Source organism: Stylophora pistillata, chromosome 6 (assembly GCF_964205215.1).
Source record: "Stylophora pistillata chromosome 6, jaStyPist1.2, whole genome shotgun sequence".
Classification (NCBI taxonomy): domain Eukaryota; kingdom Metazoa; phylum Cnidaria; class Anthozoa; order Scleractinia; family Pocilloporidae; genus Stylophora; species Stylophora pistillata.
This window is the reverse complement of record NC_142524.1, coordinates 18,324,857-18,349,318: the sequence shown is the minus strand read 5'-3', so window position 1 is coordinate 18,349,318 and position 24,462 is coordinate 18,324,857. Positions and strand designations below refer to the sequence as shown.

At 39.3% G+C, this 24,462-nt stretch overlaps 2 protein-coding genes and 1 non-coding gene across 4 annotated transcripts in view; 2 read left to right on the top strand and 1 right to left on the bottom strand.

The window, feature by feature from the left end:
• LOC111338265 (tRNA (32-2'-O)-methyltransferase regulator THADA) overlaps positions 1 to 24,462 on the top strand; it is a 67,768-nt gene that overhangs the window by 18,428 nt on the left and 24,878 nt on the right. For both annotated transcript variants that reach the window (XM_088726024.1, XM_088726023.1), the window contains exons 13-29: positions 344 to 445; positions 2,426 to 2,535; positions 3,492 to 3,525; positions 4,358 to 4,434; positions 5,004 to 5,196; positions 6,733 to 6,826; positions 8,172 to 8,304; positions 8,419 to 8,504; positions 10,393 to 10,467; positions 11,265 to 11,342; positions 11,880 to 11,943; positions 13,835 to 13,880; positions 13,983 to 14,167; positions 15,739 to 15,926; positions 16,355 to 16,522; positions 23,850 to 23,998; positions 24,189 to 24,332. In XM_088726024.1, the coding sequence (XP_088582150.1) occupies positions 344 to 445; positions 2,426 to 2,535; positions 3,492 to 3,525; positions 4,358 to 4,434; positions 5,004 to 5,196; positions 6,733 to 6,826; positions 8,172 to 8,304; positions 8,419 to 8,504; positions 10,393 to 10,467; positions 11,265 to 11,342; positions 11,880 to 11,943; positions 13,835 to 13,880; positions 13,983 to 14,167; positions 15,739 to 15,926; positions 16,355 to 16,522; positions 23,850 to 23,998; positions 24,189 to 24,332 (1,926 nt within the window). The remainder of the gene's footprint in view (positions 1 to 343; positions 446 to 2,425; positions 2,536 to 3,491; positions 3,526 to 4,357; positions 4,435 to 5,003; positions 5,197 to 6,732; positions 6,827 to 8,171; positions 8,305 to 8,418; positions 8,505 to 10,392; positions 10,468 to 11,264; positions 11,343 to 11,879; positions 11,944 to 13,834; positions 13,881 to 13,982; positions 14,168 to 15,738; positions 15,927 to 16,354; positions 16,523 to 23,849; positions 23,999 to 24,188; positions 24,333 to 24,462) is intronic.
• Trnar-ucu (transfer RNA arginine (anticodon UCU)) lies at positions 13,544 to 13,617 on the top strand. The gene has a single exon. It is a non-coding gene; the product is annotated as a tRNA-Arg (tRNA).
• LOC148728616 (uncharacterized) lies at positions 17,429 to 22,012 on the bottom strand. The gene has a single exon (XM_088726025.1). The coding sequence runs from the start codon at positions 21,931 to 21,933 to the stop codon at positions 17,713 to 17,715; it is 4,221 nt and encodes a 1,406-aa protein (XP_088582151.1). The 5' UTR covers positions 21,934 to 22,012; the 3' UTR covers positions 17,429 to 17,712.

The window sequence follows — 24,462 nt, the reverse complement described above, 5'->3', positions numbered from 1 at the left end:
CTTACTCTTTCAGAAGTTGTGGAAGCATTTTATTTCATTTCAGGAATGAAAGCCTATTAAATTTGGTGATTTCCTCATTTCTTTACACTTAAAAGGTCCAAAGCAATGTAAGCTGTGATGTCAGGGGTCTCTGTTTCTGAGAAACTTTAGTGGCCTGGGTTTTTGAGTTGCCCAGGGGTTAGAGTTTTGTGGGGGTCTGATGTCTGAGTTTGCAAGGTCTGAGTTTTGGTGACACCTGTCTCAACTGTATCTGATGTGAACCCCAGAATAAAATACAGTATACAAAAAAAGTGTCTAATAATTTCAATGGTAAGATTCAAATTCTGTTTTTTATTTTGTCCAGTTGTATAGATCACTGATGAACAAGGTTCTAGGACTTCCTTGGCATGTAAAGGGAAGATATGGATTGCTCTGCTCCCTTGTCCATTATGTAGAGCTCCAGAATGTAAGTTGATCTACACTGTATGGGAACCTTAAATTATAGTGGGTGTAATTTAATTTATGGACCACCAAACCAAAGTTTCAATCCTTTGTGAACAATTTCACTGAAGTGAAAGTTTAAGTCTTGGTAAAAGAAATAAAAGTATGCTTTTGATCTCAATGTAAGTAATGGCCAAAATAAATACTTCGTAATTCTGCAGGAGAAGTTTTGGAAGTATGGGCATCATTTTTTTAATTTCTTGCCCTTGATATTGTTACCATCTAGGATATAACACCACACACAGCAACTTTTCTTGACATTATCTTTACCAACTACTTTCAACACAGATATCAAACTGGCTTATCATTAAGTGAAATTTTACCATATTTTCCATTTGTTCTGATAACATCCACACTGGCAGGACTAGAGAAGCCATATTTGTGTGTAATAAAAAGCAAACTCTATCAAATTTATCCAACAACTGACAGTATTGACTGGTATTGAATACCTGGATAGAATGATCCAAAAATGTGTTATGATGATAGCTTTATTCTATATTTTCTCAGATTTATGACACATGTTTTCCTCTTAAAAAAATTTAAAGAAAATGATCAGCCTGGGAAGCCTTGATTCTCCAAGAGTTTATCGAAGTCGTCAGTGACATATAATACAGTCCTAAGAAACAGCTCTCTGTTCCATCTCCTCAGAATTAAGCACAGCATAAAAAGTCTTGGTCTTGGAACAAATTGAACCAATCTTTGAGATTTGCAAAAAAGATTGTGGTATGATAAGATAGGAAATTAAATGAACATATAACCAACATGTGAGCTGAATGCATGGAGGTTGCTCAATGATAACTGATAACCTTACTCTTTCAATTACCGCCATATCCTAGCCACTGAAGAAGGCTCACATCAAAATGCCATTGTTTGCCAACTTTCCACACATTCTGTACATGTTTAAGTACAGTACACTATAATCTATAACCTAAACTTTAAGTAGGCTTTCTTTTTTTGGTGTAAAGACCTAGTGGAGAAGCACAAAAGTTTTCAAGCACAAAAGTCTTTAGTTCCTTAAGACGTAGAGTACCCTTTGTTGGCTCTCACATTTCATGATTGATACTTGGGAAAAGGATTGAGATGGATAGGTCAGGAGATGATGAGAGCACAAGCATTGTTTCACCATTCAATAGAAATTCTTGTGTCTTGATACTATGGCTGTGAAATTGGAATCCTTTCCAGGAAAAATTAAAGTGCACAGCAAGCAAACCTGTTGTTCTGTGCTCAGCCATTGACCACAGTCAACATAGAAAACAAGTGTAATGGTCTGACATTAAAAACCTGAACATATAACCAACATGTGAGCTGAATGCATGGAGGTTGCTCAATGATAACTGATAACCTTACTCTTTCAATTACCGCCATATCCTAGCCACTGAAGAAGACTTACATCAAAATGCCATTGTTTGCCAACTTTCCACACATTCTGTACATGCTATGACCTTTTATGTCAAATCCACTTTTGGCTGCCTTATACCTTGTCCCTCCTTGTGTCTGTAAACAACTTACATTTTGTAAATTTTATCACGTTTCACACTTAAGTGTACATTGGCAACGGAAGAGTGTCTAGTTATGCCTAGAAGAAAGCCTATGAAATATGATCCTCTTCTCTTTATTTGATGTATTTTCACCAATTTGAAGAACTGACATCACCAAATTGAAGATAAAGTGGAGTTTTAGATATGCTTTGATCCTCATCAATTTGGGTAGTATGACAAGAATGCATGGATGTCCAAGAGTCCCACACAAACCCAAAACATAGCTTTTGCATGTGTAAGCATTCCTCTATATACTGCAGTAATATTGCTTACAGTTTATTTCATATATTCTTTCAAGGGTTCTGTGAAGCAGTCCAGATTGAACTTAATTAAGATTTCCTATTGCCTTTTTTGTTATTTTATTTTAGTTTTGTAAAACCATGTTTGTATGTGTATTTTGTCTCTAGATTTTTCAAGCTCACCCTGCCATCTTAGATGACCTGATTCACTGCTTGGGATTAAATCAGCTAACCTCTGTCTCCACCAGTGCTTTCAAGGCTTTTCTTGAAAAGGGGAGGTAAGAGTTTCTAAAAGATAGTGTTTTGAGTTTCAGCTCAGTGTTAGCCTTAGAAACTTTTTATGGTGACCAAATAAAAGTCAGTTGATAAAACCAACTATCTCATAATACCAACACTGACACATTCAAAAGATAAGAGTTCACAAGTATATTTAAGTACTGGGTAAAACAAGACATCATTCAAATTTCCACACAAGGAATCTTACAAGTATTCTTTAGACCCCTTGTTATAAGAACAAATCGAAGACTTCTAGAACCCTGGAAGTTGACGAATAAGAAATTTTATGAGCAAAATTTTAATTGAATAATGGACTTTAAATATGAAGACTCTGAGACTCATTGTAAAAGCAAAGGGGATTTTGAGATGGGATGGAAAGTTTGCAAGACTCATGATAGCATGATTTTCATGGTGCCATTTACCACTCATTTTACATGTAGGTATAAGTTATTCACTGGCTGTGTTGTTTTCTGTTTGTAATAAGCAAGTACACTGATAACTGATAAGTGCTACAGTATTTTCTCTATAAAACCTTTAGTACACAATTATATTTAACAATTATTCACCAAAGGCGGGGTGAATATCGTAGAATAATCCCCAAGACGAAGTCGAGGGGATTATTCGACAATATTCACTGAACCTGAGGCGAATAATTGTTTTAGTATAATTTCAGAGCTGAACAACAGAGAAATTTCTAAAATCATAACATTCTAGTAACATTTATTAACATTTTAGTTTAACATTTTATATAAACCGTGCGGAGCGGTTTATATAGCGTCATATAAGGAACCGCTCGACCAATCAGATTGCTGGAAACTCTTTGTTCAGCTCTGAAATTATACTAAATATGTATAGAGTGGTAAGCCTTTGGAAAAGTGGCTTCTTTATTTAGGACAGTTTAATTGATAAAGTTACATGCCATGTTATGAGGAGTTGCATATCACATTAATTTCTACAGAAAGAGTTTAGCAAATGAGCCGCTCCCTCAAAAGGTAGAGTTTCTCTTCTTCACATGCCATGCTTGTTTAAGTACAGTACACTATAATCTATACCTAAACTTTAAGTAGGCTTTCTTTTTTTGGTGTAAAGACCTAGTGGAGAAGCACAAAAGTTTTCAGGCACGAAAGTCTTTAGTTCCTTAAGACCTAGAGTACCCTTTGTTGGCTCTCACATTTCACGATTGATACTTGGGAAAAGGATTGAGATGGATAGGTCAGGAGATGATGAGAGCACAAGCATTGTTTCACCATTCAATAGAAATTCTTGTGTCTTGATACTATGGCTGTGAAATTGGAATCCTTTCCAGGAAAAATTAAAGTGCACAGCAAGCAAACCTGTTGTTCTATGCTCAGCCATTGACCACAGTCAACATAGAAAACAAGTGTAATGGTCTGACATTAAAAACCTGTCAGATACAATTCTAGACAGAATTAGGTAACAATGGCTCCTAGGATAGATACAGAGGAAGAAAAGTGACTTTTCAAGTGCAATAAATTTTTCTCCTAAAGAACTTACTCACAAATCCTTCAGTTGAAGAAAGAGTTGAGGAAATGCATTCAAGGGATCATTTTCATGGAAGATATTTTTGCTGCAGCTCAAATAAAATTGGTAAAATTAGTGTATCTGTAAACTCAGTTGTGTACATTATATTGTGCATCAGAAACATTCCAAATCATGATTAGTCCCCTGGCAACTGACACTGCTTTAGTCCTTGCATTGTTCAGTATCAGTCTGGTGTACAGAGATGTAAACATTGTTGGTCAGTGGAGGTGTAGAATGTTACCATATACTTCCTCTTCAAGTAAGTTTTCTGATATTTTCCAGGATGTGTCTGTATTCATGCAAAATTGGGAGAAACATTGGAGAGCAAAATTATTTCTTGCCTTGACAAATAAAAACAGGTTTGTTCATTTAAGATTGACAATTTCCAATAACAATTACCGGTACATCCCCCTCCTTTCCTTTGTATTTAAAAAAGTAAACAATAGTTTTCCAACTTTGAAAATTGATGGACTTGCCACAGTTGCAAATGTGTTATGGCCAACTTTTGGTCATAATTATTATGATTGTTAAACCTTAAGCAACCACAAAGCAGGTGAGAATATATTAATGCATGAACAAGCTTAGTCTGAGTGTAAACTTCTTATTGTGCATGCCCATTTGCCCCTCAATACACGTAAATTTCATAAGCCATCAGTCATTATAGTGCACATGAAGAATTTAGCTAAATAGATCAAAATATGACCCAGAGTAATCATTTTCACATGCATGTTATTGATAGTTATCTAATTAGAATTTACATATGGCTATACTTAATTAAAATACTTGACTGTGCAGTTTTTGTTACATTTATGTGAGCACAATTAATTTGATCAGCAGCAATAGTGAAGTGACATGTATCACTCTGTTATGTTTCTCCCTTGAAGTGTTTTAATCAATTTAGGCTGAGACTTGTTTGTATTTATTGTAGGTTACTGCAGAAGAATGCATGCTTGTATTGGCTGCCATGTGTACTCAAGTTGTTTCCAGAATATCTAACCTCAATTTTGAAAGAACTTAAAGATGTTTGTGATAAAGCTGAAGATAGGGCAATAGTTTCCTTGGCTTTTCTTTCAGTGTTGAAAGTTGGTCGTTCATTAGCTCTTTTACAGGCAGAGGACTTGGTGAGTGATAGAACTGAAATCCCTAATCTACTGTTGGAGTATACTAAATGCGATGCATGCTTTCAACTTTCACAAATCTGAGCTGTATTTCTATGGCAATTTTTCATTTTAGTTACTAATATTTTCTTATTTATGAATGTTCCATGTTTTATAAGGTTGTGATTTTGTGTGAACATGATTTTTCCTCTCCAGTTCTCTTCACCACACTTAATCAAAATATTAATTTTCAGTAACAGAAAATGTCATGGAAATTTTTGTGCAGTGATCATCATCAATTCAGGAGTATATAATCATTTACACTTGTCCAGGAAGGCATGACTTCTTGACAAAAATTTTGATATACTCGGAATTAGCAGTTTTTTTACCATATTTGGTTATGATTGAATGTATTGTACATTTAAATTCTTTAATGAAGAACTTGTACGAAATTTATAAAATTGACACAAACTGCTGGTTGCTTTCTTTTTACAAGATTGATTCTTACCTTCTACATCATGCACTCTTGCCCAGGTCTAACAAACACAGATTGGCCACCATTTTGCAGATTTTCTTTTGGTAGCTTTTCATAAAATGATAGCTGCTTTTGGAACAGAATAAGACGAATAGGGCTTGATGACATTGTGAGCAAAAGACTTTCAACTGTGCCAGTCAGTGGCGGATCCAGGGGGAGGGTCCGGGGGATCCGGACCCCCCCTAACAGACCTGACGCTTACAACTTTGAAACTGAAATTCTTACATCGACGGGATCGTATATCACTTTTTAACTGGCTGATATTTTTTAATGAATCCAAGTAAACGGTACTGAAGCGGCCAAGGAATTATAACCTGCAACCGCGACTGGTGGGAGGGGGTGGGGGGGGGGGTGTGGGGGGTGAGGGGGAGAGGGGGAGAAGTAATTTGCCTCAAAGGTCCAACAGTCTTTTCTGAACCAAAGTTTGGACCCCCCCCCAATCAAAAATTACTGGATCCGCCCCTGCCAGTGCTAGTAAAAGTGAATCACCAATGGTTTGAGATATACCAAGAGTAAAAAAGGGCAATCTGATGGCTCTAAAATAACATTTGCTTGGGATTGATAGTATTTGATTCCCAATTAGAGCCTGCTCTTGTAATCTCAATTAATAGGGGATAGGCTTTGACTCTCGACCACAAGTTCAACAGAACACATGGAACACGTATTGCGTCTCTGAGATACTTCAATGTGTCATTGACATCATCCAAATGTGACATAGTGTCTTAGAAATGGGATATCAGCCAAGGAAAGTCTTTTAGATGTATTCCCTTTCTTCATTTTTAAAATTTCTTGACATAACTCTGTTAATGCACTGTATGGAAGGGACTTATCCCCTTGTCAAACTCTTCACTCTTTCTAATCCCACGCACCGAAGACTCCGTCACAACAAGAGTAAGGAGGCAATGGTGATACAGCATGAAATTCTAGGAAACTTTCAATTATTCCTTTGTTGAGTTAGCGTTACAAAAATGATCCATTAAAATTGGTAAATTGAATTATTGATTGACTGTTTATGGTTTTCTCAGGAAGAGAATTCTCTGAGTGAAGGTCTGACTCACTTACATAACGACATTAGAGCTACTGCCCTGTCCGTCATCAGTTTCACGCCAAAGACAGCAGGTACATGCGAGATACAAACTTATCATGCAATATGCTTTCCTGGATAATCTGTGATAACACTACATGCACCTTATGCCGGGAACAACGTAAACAGTAAAGGAATTCTTTGGCGAAGAAGAACAGCCTTTTCTTGATTGTATTTCTTGATTGTAAGGTGGTGGCACGTTTATGGAAATGTGTTACTTGATTAGCGTAATGACTCGATTTCTTTTTGTTAATAAGCGCCCCTATTTCGTCGGTACCTTTGTTCCAATAAGCGCCCCTATTGCAATAAGGATCCTTATTCTGTTTCAGTGATAGCACTGCTAGTGAACGTTCCCTAACACTATTATGCAAATATTTACCGCATATTTGTTACTTTTACATTTTCCGCATTGTTCCTTTTTTGATATACGTCAAAGCTTTTCGTTTCGCACATTTGAGTAAGCGCCCTTTCTACAGGTACAATAGGTAAATAAGCACCCCGGACGCTAAGTCGAATCATTGCGGTAATATCAAACTGCAAAATGGGTTCAATTTCTACTCCGCACCACTGTGGACTTCATCCCTTTGAGACTTTGGCCCAGGATCTCGGGCTGGTCATCATCAAACTAAACACCATGACCCGGTTGTTCAAAGCTGGGTTAAAATAACCCAGGGTCAGCGTGAAATCTTACTTCAGATCTGAAAACTTTAAAAAACGTCAATTCAATTCTTTTTGTTTATAATTTGATAAATGGATGCTCTAAAAAGAAAGAGAAAATCATCCTTGAAGGCTTTTGATCAAAGGTGTGAAGAAACCTGTACTAATATTGAAATGTGGGTTAGGGCCTTCGATCAACTGGAAAAACTTAATTGGGTTTAAAGCCTGTGGATCATGTAACTCTTCATGTTTTTTAAGACTATCCTATGCTAAATGACCTTTTCACTCTCTTACCTATTTTTTAAGAGATGAAAACCTTTATTATAATTATCAAAGAGATAAGGGATAAAGGCTTATATTTGTCTTCGAGTGATTAAGTGACAGTTGTTTACCGAATTGGAGGTGAATAGTGGTGGATGTTTACCGAGCTGCAACCACTTTCACCAATACTGAGGTGAATAATTGTCTCGTTTGTACCACACAGAAACCGAGTTTATTTTTATCAGTATACTGAAAAATAATCGGAACTTTAAATCTTGGCGAGCGGTGTTGTATAGGTGAATAGTGCTTGCTATTCACTTCCGAACCGGCCAATCAGTACGCGCGAAAAGCAGTCTTGACCTTTGTGGTATATTTTATTCTTGTTGTGCTCTGATTAACATGAAAAGTTTTTAATCATACTGCCCTCTGCTGAAGTCAGTTATTGTTTGATTTCACATGTAGAACCTCTTTCAACGATGGAACAAAGGCTTCTGAAAGATTTTCTTCCCAATAATTTAAATATAGCGTGTGCTCCATTCAGGCAAACACTTTTTGTGTCCATGAAGAAAATACTTGGAAGGGTTAGGGATAGTTGGTCAGTATTGTTTTATTACAAAAGATTTTAAAAATTGGTAACTTTTAACGTAATTTGAATTGTGTAGCATCAGGTCAAACGCATGTGTGTAATCCCGGTTATTTGTGACTGCAGCTTAATCTTGCTCAAGGACCATCATCAGGTTGCTACTCAGGAAGAAATGGACTCTGTTCTACCTCACACAGTTGATGAAATGTTAAGTGAGTGCCGGCAGCATGTTACGTATAAAAAGTTTGTTTATTGGATATAGTAAATTTTATATTTAAAGACAACAAAGGTAGTTATTAAAGCCGCTGATGGAAGATTAATCTTATGGCGCAAATTTAATGAGAGCCAGGTCAGTTTGTTTGAATGTAGGATGCGATATTCATGTTCGAGAGTGCTTCCAGCATCTAATTAGCAATTATTGGATGAGGTTGAACATGACAGCGGAAATCACTAATGTCTGTGTTCTTGTCATTTAATCAATCTTGGTTGCCGATCAGAATTGACATCATTGTTTAATAAATTGTGTTTATATTCTTCACTTTGTCGTTATATACCAGGTATCTACTTGTGCCAAGGGTAGCGCTTATAAAATATCACTTCAATGAAATCGTTAACCACTACTTGGTGGAACCAGGGGCCCATGGGCTCCTAGTGGAACTTATACATAATGGTGCTTTAAGTCATGTTATGACAATCGGTTTTTCTAAAAAAAATTCTTATCTTATTTAAAATAATGATAATAATTTAGCAATGGACATTCCACTGGGTGGCTCTTTTTGTCCACTGTTTCCAGATCGAATTGGAAAGACTGACAACTCCAAAACACACAAACTGTGCCCTCGGTCTTGAGTACCGCCCGAGGCCGTAGGCCTCGGGCGGTACTCAAGACCGAGGGCACAGTTTTTCCCAATACGGACCGACCTATGCTGGTCAATAACATTTTTATTTTTTTCTAACACATAAAAAATTGATTGCCAAAAGAACCCGAATGATTTAGGGCTACAATTACAAGTTTAATTACGGGAAAATCCTCCTTGAACTTAACAATTTGATGGCGAGTGAGTTATAAAGAAAACAAGCATTATTCAAATTAAAGAGAAAGCTTTCGCCTAGACATTTTTATTTGTAAAGGTAATTAATAGGCTTCCGAGCAAATTTTGAAACACTTTTTTGATAACTGTCACGATGTGACACCTGTTAATTGAAGAGGAAAGAAGCGTACGCTTTTGAATAAACAAAAGTACTGGTGTGACAAACACACACGAGTTAAATGATCATGCGACGATTTTCTCGTGAAAAGAAAAACACTTAGAGATCTTACGGAAAGTATTTTTCATTTCCAACGACGATTAATCTTCGAAGATTTACCTCTGGCGCATGTCAAACCCATTTGTAGCTTAAAGGCCAAACAGGGATTGTCACTCACTAAACCGTCGAAATGAATTGGCATAACATCAAATGGACAAAATTTTTAAAATTGGCTCGCCATTAAGTCTTGTGATCGCCTTCGTATGAAATTGCTTTTTGTTGTTGTTGTTGTTATTAAGTCCGTTACCGTTAAGTTTTATTCGATTTACAAACACGGAAAAACATGAAAAAAAATTAGGTCCGCGTTTTACAAGTCCGCGTTTTACTAGTCCGCGTTTTACTAGTCCGCGTTTTACTAGTCCGCGTTTTACTAGTTCTCGTTTTACTAGTCCACGTTTTACTAGTCCGCGTTTTACTAGTCCTCGTTTTACTAGTCCAGTCCAGTCCAGTCCAGTCCAGTCGAGTCTAGTCCACGAAATACAATATGCCCAATTTTCACACCTTATTCTTGAAGAGTGTCATTCCAAACTTTGTGGCGTGTTTGGTATTCCTCGGAATGGCATTTTCTTTCATTAAATTAATTCCCTCTTCATACACATCGACAAAGCGCGAGGCGACCATTTTGAAACTATAATCACCTTGCCGAAGGTGATTATAGCGGAATATGACGCCATTCTCGGCCAATAAGAGCGCGAGAATTTCCATAATCACCTGAGTAATTATACTAAACGTTATTATTATAACTTCATGAAGAGCGTCTAAAATCACAACATCTGTTCTATATTGTTGCAGAGTTTGTAGATTGGTTATTTGAGCTTGTCATGGGATGCTTCTTTCCAGGAGCTTCGTACCAGAGACAGAAGACTGGTAAGCAGCTTGTTGTTTGTAATTGTGGTGCACAAAAAGTTCTTGTATTTTTGTTGAGAAAATAGCAGTTTGGCACGTTCTGTACAGTTGAGGAGTGAACTGAGGGAAAATATGGATGAGGCCGCTGTTTTGATTTTTTGTTCATGCATTCCAATCACCCATAAAATCATCCAACACCTCCTTTTCTTATAGCCTTTGAGACTTTTCCTTTTCTTTCCTTACACCAAAATGGCGTAAAGGTTAATATTGATATTGATCTGTTATTGTTGTCTCGCTATATGGTTGCTTTCGGTATGGATCGCGAAGTTTAGAATGCTATACTTTTTTTATGCGATGACATCGACTGGTTTTGCGTCACCTAATGCGAAGCATCATGCTCTACGTTTTTAACAGCTGTTATTTGCACATCTCGATGGCGTGTTCCGTCTCTTGTCCGCTGTCGTATGGCTCTCTTCAGGAATGGTTTCTGATATAACTTTTACCACAAGGAATCCTGTAAACCACGCCAGTTCTTTAGGCTGTTGGTGTACATCCCAAGTGACTACATCGCGAGAAAACGATAACAGTTCGGCTGGTATTATCACATTTTACCACGATGAATAAACACAACCTTTTTCATGATGAAGTTCATTATTCTTAAGGTATTGTTAGTGAGCGCTCTCTCCCCCAATCACATCTTCAAAATTCGGAGCATTTTTAGGGAGGAGCAAGTCAAAAACTTTTAGAGTAACGGAGTTGTTTTAGTTGTAATGGTGTCAGTTTTCCTCATGCTGATATACACTTTTTAACCATTGAAGCAATGCAACTTCTGGTGGCCATTTTCGATGTGTTCTCACTGAACTTTCAGCCAGGCAAGAAAAAGGTTCAGGCGCCAGGTACGTGTTTGTCTTTGAACAATTCTGTATGTAATTCTGAATAAAGGTAACAGGTAACTTATATTTTAAATCCAAGCTACAGTACTTATCTGTGCGTCATATTCAAGTAAGTACTTGTATTGGTCATCAACAGTAACTTAGAAGCAAATGGCTGCGCATTATTTGTCACGTGACATGTATGTGAATTGCGGATCTTATTTGGATCTTCAAGGGTTCCCTATTGAAATAGTTTGTCTGGAATCATGGTGCAATTTTTTCCTAATTGAAAAATATTCAAATTTGTAGAATTGAGTTGAAAACTGAACAACGCCCAAACAGTCCTTTTTGCTATCTTACGGTGGTGGCGTGTCGGTATTCCTTCCCATATTTGTTGCTTCTGTACTTGAAGGCTTCAATTGAAAACTATGAGAAGAAGCGCCCTTCAGTACAAAACACCCTCACTCTCAAATATTTCGTTGAAAACTGGGTCACGTTGATTTTAGATAGATTACCATGCGCGTCAGTGATCAAACACTGAACCAGATGTTGTCTTTTCAGCTTCATGTCACTTGCTTATTTCCTCGGCCAATCGACATGGATACTTTCAGTTTTTCTCCATCAGGTGAGATCCACATGCCTTGTCTCATCTTTATGAAAGTTTTGAAATTCAGGCAAAATTTTCACATCGTCATCATGTAGCAAGTTTCATTATTATTTAGTTGGCCAGAAATGGCCTCCTACCATACTCATTTCAGCATAGCATTTCGCGTCACGAAACGATATGTTTTAAGTAGAAAATCAAAATGAACTGGAAGGAAAACCATCTGATAAAATAGTAGTTTAATATTCTGAAAACATTCATGGGTCATATATAGATATGGCTCTTAGGCTTTATCTGGACGTTTACCAGGATAAGGTTCTCTTATGTCTGGTGGTGTTGTCAATTTGTAGTGATGGTTCCAAAAGTATAACTTTTCACTCACTTCAACTTACAAACAAGACTATAGGGTAAGCATTTGGGAGTACATTGAATCAAAGCAAATCGTTATGAAGAATTATCCGGCATTCATGAACTAGCTTTTAATCGATGCGTACGAGCTGCACCCTTTTCCCCTAGGTTTTGGATACAATTCTAGGACGCTTAACTTGAAGTCCCTCAACTCGAATCTTAATGATGAAATGTGATTCATGGGCACGCGTGATGTTTCAAAAGATTTCGTAATTGCACAAGCTTTTGGGCGATTTTAATTTGAAACCTTTTCTAAACATAACGACTGACCATGAATCACGAAATGCATGAGCAGTTCTGGGGACTTTTATTGGTTATGTTTTCATCACAATAACTTCCCGACGCTTTTTTACGTCCTTGTTGCGCGTTACTTGAAACACTTTCTGTGCTTTGGAAGGTGGTCATGTGTTCGCTTGGAATGATCATTTTGCGCAAAAGTGTGACAAAAAAAAAGCTTGATATTTTTGATGGTATTGTAGAGATCCACGTGTCTGAGTTTGTTATTTTTGAAAGCGTAAATTATGAGAGTATTAAATTCGGAAATTCGAAATGAACTCTATATTTTTGCATTGACCAATCAGGAACGAGGTTCTTTGTTGTATATATAATAGTAGGATCCATGACCGGGAAGGTAAAGCAGTAACTTTATATCCTTTTTTTTTTCTCGATGCGTGAGCGGGCAGTGTTCTATAAATCTTGCAATCTGATTGGTTTCCGGGAGCGGGCAGTATTTTTCCATCAGGCCCGCTCAAGCGGGTGGTATCTCATCCGTTGCGTGTTGAGTCGCTCAGTGCATCCTTAGCTTTTTTTCAAATATTGATATTTTTTGCCGGCTGGGCAGCATTTATAAGCCAAGATTTTCTGTCACGACCTATAGCTGATAAAATGACTTATTAATTCTCTCTCTCCCCAAACACTATGGTTTTTCCGCAAAAGTTGATTTTTTTTCCCAGTACGGCTCTCTTGCCTGGTGAAAAACATATTTCTTGATTTAAGACCGGGCTGGCAACTTTATTGGCGTAAATTTTCCTCCTCACCAAAATTTCCATCTCATCGCAGTACACAACATGGGTTTCATTTAGCACTTTAATTTACGCTTCAGCGTTAATTCTCTGTTCCACTATTTGTATTCGTGGCACAACATTTATACATGTACCCTTACTTTCTCTTCGCCGCGATTCACCACCTTAATCTACCCCGACTTTCTTTGTCCGGCCTCGTAGCTTAGTCGGCAGAGCAACGGCAGATCTAATCCGGAGGTCGTGGGTTCGATTCCCACCGAGGTCATGAGAATTTTTTCTTTACCTCGTGTGGTTCCCTAATACCCTTTACGAGGGTTAACGCCCAGTGGGTTTTTATGGGTTTCACTTAGCACTTTAATTTACGCTTCAGAGTTAATTATCTGTTCCACCATTTGTGTTCAAAGTGCTACGCGGCACAACATTTTTATCTGTGTGATGTTAGTTACCTTTGTGAACATGATTTTGTGCACATTTTTCCCCAGGAGTGCAGTGATATTGTTGGGATGTGTGGAAAGCTCTTATACTGATGTACGTGGTGAAGTTGCCGATTTACTAGTTAACTTTGCACGATGTTCTTTGTAGATTTTAAGAAATTGCAGATTTTACGCTGTAAACGATCTTTGATTATAGATTCGTGATGCAGCTGTGATTATTCTCCAAGAACACTTTTCATGGCCACTAAAGATTCTAGAGAATGATTCCACCGGTGTATCATCAGCGCGTATGCTGGTACAAAAGGCTGTGACACTCGCCAAAAGCCCAAAAGTTCAGGACTGTGAAAAAGGAGCTGTTCTCTTCCAGTTAATCCATAGCAGGTATGTCGTAATAGTGTTTACGTTATAACGGTTGCCCTCGGGAGCATTTCTTAATCCTGTAGATGCCCTTCAATGTTAAGCTGTCCAGGAACAAGAGGTCGTTCTTCCGAACGAAATAAAAACGAACTTGCACTGCGGTTAAAACAAACGTTACTTCTTGGCTTTAAACCTACAGGAACTGAAATTTTGAAATTCTCGTTTGGGAGTAACAACAGCACATTATATCTTCCCCTCGTAATTCTGATGATTAACAATTATGGGATGAACATTATATGTTATGAGAATAATGCAGAGGTACACTTTCGTCACTTGGTAACAAGAAATTGCTTACTGTAACGTTTTACGGAAGAGAAAAGAACTCGACATGAACAATATACCCTTTCTCTATGATTTGAGTGGTACTGAGCATTGATGTAAGAGAATGCCACCTTTAGCATCATTCATTGAACAAATTTTATCACCATTTCAGTATTTTGAGAAAGAAAATACATAAGATCTCTATGACACAATGTTATCGACATTTGTTTGCGTCCATGACTCTACGAATTCGTGTGATTGAAAAGCAAAACTTGCAGCGAAATAAATCCGCTCTAATTTTTAACCTGGGAAATGGCTCAAAAGCCCTTGCCGAGATGTTGCTATCATCCAAAATTCACTCCTTCCATACCTGTTGACTCTTTGGTCAGTCCGCTGACTAATGCGTGTTCTGTTTCCGCGTGAGGCACAACTGATTCATGTAGGTGAGAAGTGGTAAATTTTTTAAAGGTCTGCTGAGAAATAATGCGTATTCAACTGACAGCTGAGATCTGAAATAAGCAAATTATACTGTTGGGTTTAAAGTGGGCTGAAATTATAACTACGTGCATCAGGGGGTTTGCAAACATGATGCACAAATGATATGGTCGGATCCATGTACAGCAGTGTTCGAGGGTGAAAGGCCGTGTTACATTTCAGCTTTTATATGTCTCGTACATACACGTTTTTGATTCCAAATTGAATACTCGGAATGGAGGGCTAAAGACCTTTTTTTTCAAAACAGGAAAGGAAAAACAAACGCTGCGTTTCGGTTTTTGACTTCTTAAAAGTTGATTACACAGGAAAAACATATGGTATCAAAGGAGAAGGTAACTAATAAAAGGGTAATAAAAAAAGATAACAATAAAAAACAGCAACAAAATTTCCACCTCTAGGGATGAATCGAAGGATCTCTCGCTAGAGAGGAGAAGTGCTATCTATTATGCCGAGTTTACAGGATGTAATTCATACAGATGATGTGGCTTCCTGGATTAGATCGTTTAGATAAATCGTGACGTTCCGTAGTCAAAAATTTCAAAATAAGAAGTCAATCCTGTGGTTTCGCCATTTTACCCCTCCTTGTTTCATTAACCAAGTTCAGTGACTCGTAGACACTTAAACCTCTTCAAATTTGGACAGTTCGATAAATGCCTCAAATAATCGCAACAGATCGTCCTAAACAATCAATCAACTTCAAGTTAGCCAATCTAAATGCGCACACTTTCTATCTGCATGGTATCTATCAGTGTAAAATACCACACTTATTTTTCTCCCAGGTATGTTTCAATGCTAGGATGGGAATTCCGTCTGTCAACACAAGAAATAAAACCCCCTACGTTGGACAAGTTACCCAGCGGTCAGACGACCATCCACATGTTACATGAAGTGTTGGGTGAACTCAAAGTGCATTTTGAAGCTGCGCAAAAGGATCTGAAACTTGCCTCAAAAAATGAGCCAGGCCATGGTGGGTTTATTTTTCTAAGGAGTGCATTACAAAGCACTGTGGTGATAACCGAAGTGATTATCATTCGTGGCAACACTTTTTTTAAGAAAAAAATTTTTCGTCTTATCTTAAGCGTGGGATACAGAACAAAAAACTATGAGTATCCATGAGAAATCGAAGCTCAAAAATATTAATATCGTGCTGTGATACTCTAACACAAAGCTATAAAAACTCTGTGGTGAGCTAGAACAGAAGAATAAGAAAGGTACTAAGTTCTGAGTTTGAGAATGGGATTCAAATAGTTTTTTCCCTCGCTTCACGAGTGTGGGAATAAGATTAAAAAAAATAAGGTTTCCGTTAGAAAGTTTACAAGTACTTTAATCTTTGACAAGATTACTCTAATTGTTATACCAAGCGGTATATTTGCGAAAATGTTGTTATTGTTGCAGGCATTTCTCTGGCCATGGCACATTGCATTCAAGAATTAAGCTTAGATGTTATCAGTGAAGAGAATCAGATTGAGCTACAGATGGTCATACAACTTATTGTCGATATTGCTAATAACATCATAATCTTCATGTTGGACGTGTTGTCTGGAAGCCATAATACTGCTACAAGTACGGCACCTTTGTAGAGCATTTTTAGTTGCAATTTAAATCTTGTTAGTCCTGTGGATTTCAGAGACATTATTTCTTTCTACAGTAGAGGCATATTGTGAGGGTATCAGGAAAATTCCTAAAATCCCTATATGGTATTTTTTAAGGTTGATCTTTTACCAGAAGTTTATGATTATAATTTAAAAAAGAGAGACCAGTTTACCAAAGAGATGATACGGACGGGCTGAAAAAACGGAGCAGCTCGGAAACTAATTTTTATCTTGCTTATCACTCATCATTTAATTCTTTTCATTTTATCCAAATATATTGGGCATTGTTGAATGCCACTCGAACGCGTCAATTACCGATGGAGAGATATTGCAGGATAACTTGATAGGAAAAGAAAAACGATAAAAGCAAATTCCGTTTTATTGAAACGATAAATACCTTATTTGAGGGCCTAACATTTACATGCAGTACATATTTTGCCCATTGCTCGATTCTTTCTTTGCCCTTTTGGGGTTCAGGAAAAGAATGCGTCACTCGTAAGGTATCGACGGTAAATCGTCGAAGAAGATTTATACGATGAATTCGTAGATAGATTTGTCGGTCCCGTTGTTTATGACCAGGAGAAAATAACCTCCTATCATTTTCTCCTGTTATGACTTAGATGATTTCTCACGTTGCGCTGCGCATTCTTGTACTGCACCTAACATCACGTAACTAGGTGTATGCGGTGGGATCCATATGCCATCATCGATGTTCAGTTCGAGTATAAATGCTGGACAAGCGACTGGCACCACTTTTCACTCCCTGTTGCGCTGCGCATTCTTGTACTGCACCTAACATCACGTAACTAGGTGTATGCGGTGGGATCCATATGCCATCATCGATGTTCAGTTCGAGTATAAATGCTGGACAAGCGACTGGCACTGTCGCGAACGCGATTTTTCTTTATTCTCAACTAAACACAACGATTTACACGGAGGACAAAATCCTCCTTCGTTTCGCACATGGTCTGAAAAGGAGCGGTTACTAATTCTCGTGGAGTGGTCGCTCGGCCCTCCGCGACACTCCCCAGCCGAGAAGTTCTGACTGTCAATGTTCGGGATTAAAGGAAATCTTTTTTTTTTTTTTTTTAACAGAACGAAATGGAGTTATTATGGCCAAAAACAAAATCTAAGAAACGGGATAATAATATGCGATCAGGATCAAATGTTTAACAGTTTGTTTAGGGCTTGTCTTGCTTTAATAGCTGCCTTCCGGGTTGGGCGCTCAGTGGTAAGTCTTTGTTTGCTTCTTTGGTGGCTTGCATCATACTGGTCATCCTCACTTCGGCTGGGCTGGATTGGGCTTTCTCGTTGTTCAGCACATTCCAGGGGGTACAAGAAGTTGAGCGTACGGTTTAGCAACTTTCCTGTAGCTGTTCGGATTGTTGCGGCTCTGATTTTTCCGTCTGCACTTGAAATTAGTTCCTCCACAATGGCTAACTTCCAGGTACCTCGTGGCGTGTTTTCCTTCAGAAGTACAACGTCTCCTTTAGTGGGTTGGGTTGAGGATTGTGTCCTGGGAGCTTTTAAGTGGTTCTGAGTCCGTTCACGCAAACTCAGAACATACTCGTTGAACCATAGGTTCCAAAACGTGTCAAGATGTTTCTGACCCTTACGCCACGTGTCAAGGAGTTTTTGTGAAGAACTCAATTTGCTAAGGAAATCTGGGTCTTGCTGTCGATCTTCTTCTGCTAGGGAGGGTACGCCTGTTTTTGGGTTAAGGCTGAGGAAATCTCCTGGGGTGAGTGTGAATCCAGAGCTGAAGTCAGCTCCTACGTAGACTAATGGCCGGGAATTGATTACTGCTTCGACTTCCTTTACAACAGTTTCCAGTTGAACTATAGTAAGACAAATCTTTCCAATACTCTTTCGAAGAGACTGTTTCACAAGACCGATAAGTCTTTCATAGAAACCACCCATCCAGGGCGCAAGTTCAATGGTGAAGCTCCACTTTATGCCCTCGTTGGCCAGGTAACTTTGTGTGTCAGGACTTGTCATGGAGAGTTGCCATGCTTCTTCAACAGTCGACTTTACTACTTTGAACTGGGAAGCATTGTCGGAAATTATCTGTCTCGGTTTTCCACGTGTGGCAATGAATCTTCTTAGGCAGAACAAGAATTGTTCGGCGGTCATGTCATGAACGACTTCTAAGTGAATAGCCCTAACAGCTAAACAAGTGAACAGACACAACCAGACTTTTTGGGTTGCTGATGGCTGACTGACTTTCACATACAAGGGTCCAAGATAGTCAAGACCAGTGTATGTAAAGGGTGGAGATTCTTCTATTCGTGATCGTGGATAGGGAGCCATTGCGGGCATTCTGTATGGTCCTCCTTGATATCGTCTACATCTCAAGCATTTGAGTAGAACTCTTCGTACAGATGATCTTCCTTGTGGAATCCAGAACTCTCTTCTGGTAGCCGCTAAAGTGTGAGATACACCTGCATGCATCAGCTTTTCATGGAAGCTGTTGATGACTAAGCTTGTGAAGTCATGGTTCTTTGGAAGGAGTTTTGGGAACGCAGTATGTTCTGGGAGGTTTTCACTGATTAATCTACCATGGCACCTTAGTACTCCGTGTTCATCCAACTGTAGGCCCAATTGGTTCGTCAGATTGTTTCTTGAATTTTGTTTGACTGCATTGATTTCTGGTGTAAATACACTCTTTTGGACATACTTCTCCCACATGACCTTTGCTTGACTTATTTCGTCTGATGTAAGCTGTTCTTTGGTTGTGCTCTTGTTCTGTAGTTTTCGGATAAACCGCAAGGCCCAAGCGCTCACTCTAAGTAGTTTGGTAAGCGAAGAGTAATTTCTTTCGCTGATCCCAAAGGGCGCAGCTGGCTTGTCGAGTGATGTTTTGCTGGTCTCTCTCGGTATTCCAGCCAGTGTTGTAGTCTCATACATAACACGTGGGCCAGGAAATTGTTTGGTATTCTGTTCAGACATCTTGCTGTCAAATTGTGTTGACTTCCATGACGGCCATTGTGATGGATGATCAGTTAACCACGATGGGCCATGCCACCACAAGTTATTCTGGATAAGTTCATCTGCTGAGACACCTCTGGTAGACATATCGGCTGGATTTTGTGAAGTGGACACATAGTCGAACTTGATATCCCTGTGTGAGGTAATCTCTCTAAGTCGGTTCTGAACAAATACAGGTAATGGCTTACACGTTGTTATCCAGTGAAGTACACACTGTGAGTCGGTCCACAGGAATCTATCTGCCACGGACAACTGAAGTTGCTGAGTTACATAGTTCAGGCATCTCGTTCCAATAAGAACACCTAGCAGCTCCAACCTTGGAATGCTGAGTTGTTTGGCTGGTGCGACGCGTGCTTTCGAAAACACCAGGTTGACAGTCGCTTTTCCATTTACTGAAGAGTAGAGGTATACTACTGCTGAATAGGCTTTGGCAGAGGCATCTGTGAAGCAGAACAGTTTGTGTTCATCTCCACCAACATATCTGGATAATGGCTGTGAGGACAATGGAGTCAGGCTCTCACATATCTTGTTCCATTCTTGTTGACTTGACTGACTGAATGTCTCGTCCCAATGTTTTTCTTGTTTCCACAGTTCCTGAATGAACAGCTTTGCATTCAGTGTGGCTGGGGAAAAGAGGCCCAATGGGTCGTAAATTCTGCTGACAGACTGCAATGCTTCTCTTTTGGTGTTCACGTTGGAGGACAGATTATGAGATCCATTGATAAAAATGGTATCTGTAATCAAATTCCAGGAGGTTCCTAGGACTTTCACGGTTTCTGCACTGGTTCTATCACATTCTGGGATGTTCTGGAGAAATTCAGAGGAGTTTGAAGCCCACTCACGAAGATTCATTGATGCAGATTGGAAGAGAGTTTTGGCTTCCTCGTACAGCTCCTCTGCTTGTGTTGCTGTTTCAACGCCTGTAATCATGTTGTCTACGTACATATTATCTGCTATCTGATGAGCGATGGGGGTACCAGCCTTGGTTAGATGATTCTTGATCGTTGCAGCCAAAAGAAATGGACTGGATATCATACCGAATGGGACTCTGGTGAATCTCAGTATTTGAACATTGTTCTCAACAGTAGGTTTGGAAGGGTCTTTTAACCAAAGGAACCTTGTTACATCTCTATCATCAGGTTGCAGACCCACTTGAAGGAATGCTTTCTCTACATCTGCAACTAGAGCCACTTTGTGAAGCCTGAACCTCAAGAGAAGGCCACATAAATCCTCCAATATGACAGGGCCACGGTGAAGGCTTTCGTTTAGGCTTTGATTTTTCTTCCTGGTCTTTGCGGAGGCGTCAAACACTATTCTAAGTTTTGTTGTTGTCTTCTCGGGTGTCAGTATTGCGTGATGTGGAATGTAATGTTTCAAGGTGTTTTTACAATCTTCATCTGGGACGACCTCGACAATTCCCTTCTGCACTTGGTCCTGGATTACGGCATCATATTTCTGGAGATGTTTGTCATTTCGTGACAGTCTATTGACTTGGGATCTCAACCTTCCCATTGCCAGTTCATAATTGGTTGGTAATGATGGAGACTCTTCTTTCCAAGGCCAGGTTACTTGGTATCGTCCGTCTTCAAAGTGGACTGTTTCGTTAAATTTTTGCAAAGCTTTGTCATCTTCATTTTCTTGTACAGGCTCTCTGATGCCTAGGGTCTCAAGCTTCCAAAACTCTTCAAGTTGTGTCTTTTGTGCAGCTAATGGCTGCTTGTCATCAGACTGAGCACTCAGATGTACACTGATAGGACTGGACGTGTAGGTCAGCATTGAGATGGAGCTGTCTGGTTTGTCATCATGACATTTCACTCTGCCTGTTAGGATCCATCCCAACTTGGATTCCATGAGGTTTAATCCTGGACTGACTGCTTTCATTGCAATATCACCAGAGAAAATATCACAGTAATAATCATTTCCTAGCAACAGTTCTATGTTGGCAGTTTCTGCGGTTGAGGGTACTGAGTCGGCAAGGGGGATATCCTTCAGTAGGTGACTGAATTTCTCTGGGTTGAAGTACGTTCGTTGTAGGTTACCGGTTATCGTGGGTACAACATTGACTCTTAAATGCAGAGATGGTCCACCCTTTGTTAAAAGCCGGAGTTCAGTGATAGGAGTGTGAAGCTCTCTGGGTTTTGATGCACTGAATGTATACACTGTTAGTGTTTCTGATCCTGTGATTGGCAACTGGAGTTTTTCTGCTAGCTCGTTGGTGATGTAGGTCCTTTGGCTGCCCGTGTCTAGAAGTAATCTGGTGGTCACTTTTCTTGATTTTTGCAAGTTTTCTACTTCCACGGTGGCAGTTTGCATCAGCACTTGTTCGTCAGAGGACAGCAAGGTATGTTCTGTAGCAACAGTAGCAGATAAGGGTTCAGTAACAGAATGTGCCATTTCTGAGGACTTCTCAACTGGAAACCTCTTAATGCAGAGGCTTCTGTGGTGACGATTTCTTGTTTGCAATAAACACACGTCTTCTTCACTGTACAATTTTTCTGTTGGTGACCTTGTTTGAGACAGATAAAACAGTGCCCCTTGATCTTTTCTTTCCTAGCTGTCACAGTTGGGAAGGTTTGACACTCATCACTCCAGTGTTGTCCATTGCAATAAATGCAAATCATTTTCCTTCTTCCTGTGAGATTCTGCGGTTGTTTGGTTTCAGACAGTAATGCACCTGTAGTAGTGTTAGAACCAAACTGGGTGACTTGTGATGTAGACCACATGTTTCCAACCGAGCCTTTGTAGTCAACGTTGTAAGAAGTTTGCCTATCTGCATTTTCTCTGTTACTAATGTACCTATGCAACTGATCTCTGAGTAGCTGCACTGTCCATTCATCACCATCATTTTTCTGGTCAGTCAGGTGGATGAGAACATCTTTGGGTAGTTTAGCCATTATCAGGGACACTAGCATTTTACTCTCAATATTTTCTCCAAGAGCTTCTAATGATCTAAGGTGTTTTTCAATGAGATCATAGTTCTTACGTAGGGCTGATGTTTGACTTGAGGAGGCAGGTAAATCCATAAGACTAGTATAATGAACATTGACGATGACCTCATTTTGTCCATAACGTTCCTTCAACAATTTTATAGACTGTTCGTAATTTGCATTAGTCAGGGTTAGACCTGAGATAACATCTGCAGCATCACCTTCTAGCTGAGCTCTGAGGTAATTCATTTTTTCTGCTGGACTGAGAGATGGATTAGAATGTATAGCTGAGTTAAAGGAATCCCAGAATTCCTGCCAATTTAGGAGCCCTCCACTAAACTTCTTGAAGTCAAGCTTAGGTAATTTTACAGTGCTAGGTTTCGTACCTGGTTTAGTGTCAACTTCTAATTTCTTCCTCAGTTTTTCTTTCTCCAGGGTAAGTCGTTCTGCCTCAATTTGTAATTTTCGGTGTTCAATTTCGGCCTTCTGTTGTTCGATCTCTAACATCTTCTCTTCGAGTTCAAAGTTCACCTTACTTGTCCCTCGTTGTAATTTGAATTCCATTCGGTCCTTTATCATGGCCATTTTTGAGCTCAATCCTACCACGGCGTCTTCTGCTTCCAAAACTAGATTAACAAATTCATCATAATCTTTCATGACTTTATCGTGTTCTGATTTACTAGCGAGTTTTGCGGCAGCGTCAAGTTGCACGCGAAGGCTTTGATAAACAGTTAAATGCTGCTGTAGGCGGTCTCGCTTGTCACGGGTTTCGTCCAAAAGTTGCTCTAAATCACCATCGATGGGACGTTCCTTCATTTCTGTCGCTGCTTCAAGGTTGATAAGGACATGCCTTTTCCTTGGGCCAATAAGTCTTCTTATGTCGCCCAAATCTGTCATCTTGTCGGCGGTTTCGGTTAAGAGGACGGTTCAATTCACGGCTGTTGTTGTTGATTTCGTCGATCGAGCGAATTCGTAATTTTCGTCTCTTTCTTTGTTAAGATTCTTCTCCGGTTTAAATCGGGCTTTCCTCCTCGGAAGATTAACGTCGGAGTTTCGGCAGTGGATGTAGTCGCTCTGCTACCATGTCGCGAACGCGATTTTTCTTTATTCTCAACTAAACACAACGATTTACACGGAGGACAAAATCCTCCTTCGTTTCGCACATGGTCTGAAAAGGAGCGGTTACTAATTCTCGTGGAGTGGTCGCTCGGCCCTCCGCGACAGGCACCACTTTTCACTCCCTGTTGAGATTTTCCTCTTTTTTAGCAAGCCAGGGGCGGGTGGGATGCTCTCGCCTTAACCTTTATTTCTCGTGCACCATCTTTGCCATTCGTTTGGTTATTGGACTTTTCACCACTAGAAATATTTGTTTTCATCCGTCAGTTGGTGGAGCATCGTTTGCAGATATCGGTGAGGCCCTGGATGAAATAGTGTCTTTGTCAATGACTGACGATGACGAGGGAAGTGAAAAAATGTATTCCGTTGACATCCACAAAGATATGGTCATTTCATGCTGCTGGCTTAATATTAAGGTACTTCACTCACTAGTGCCATTCTTTTGTGTTTCACAAGCGCTTTAATGGTGTTCAAGACTTTCCCATGTTCACTTTATGGAAAGATATTTAATGTTATGTAGACCAGTAATTAATAAGGCATCTTTGAAGAATTACTGAACTTCTGCCGGGAACAGCACTTTCATACTAGTTTCTTTTGTTTCAACAGTGTGCATGTCATTTGCTAGCGGTCATATTTGAAAAGACCATCACCCAACTCAAGCATTTACCAGCCATTCAGCTACTTCGTGAAGAAACTTTAAGAAATGTGGCCGAGACAACTTGGAAAGTTATCATGCAGTGTAGGCACCAGGTGTGTTTTACTACCCTTACGCCAGCCCTAAGTCCTCTCTCGGTTTTGCATATAACCCATTGTCATCTGTTATTCACTTTTTTTGTCGCTAACGCAAGCAGATCGCTGTTCAAACTTCGCACTTGCAGAG

Bases quoted from the DNA above. Each gene is read 5' to 3' on its own strand.
- LOC148728616 (XM_088726025.1), bottom strand. From the start codon at position 21,933: ATGGCACATTCTGTTACTGAACCCTTATCTGCTACTGTTGCTACAGAA.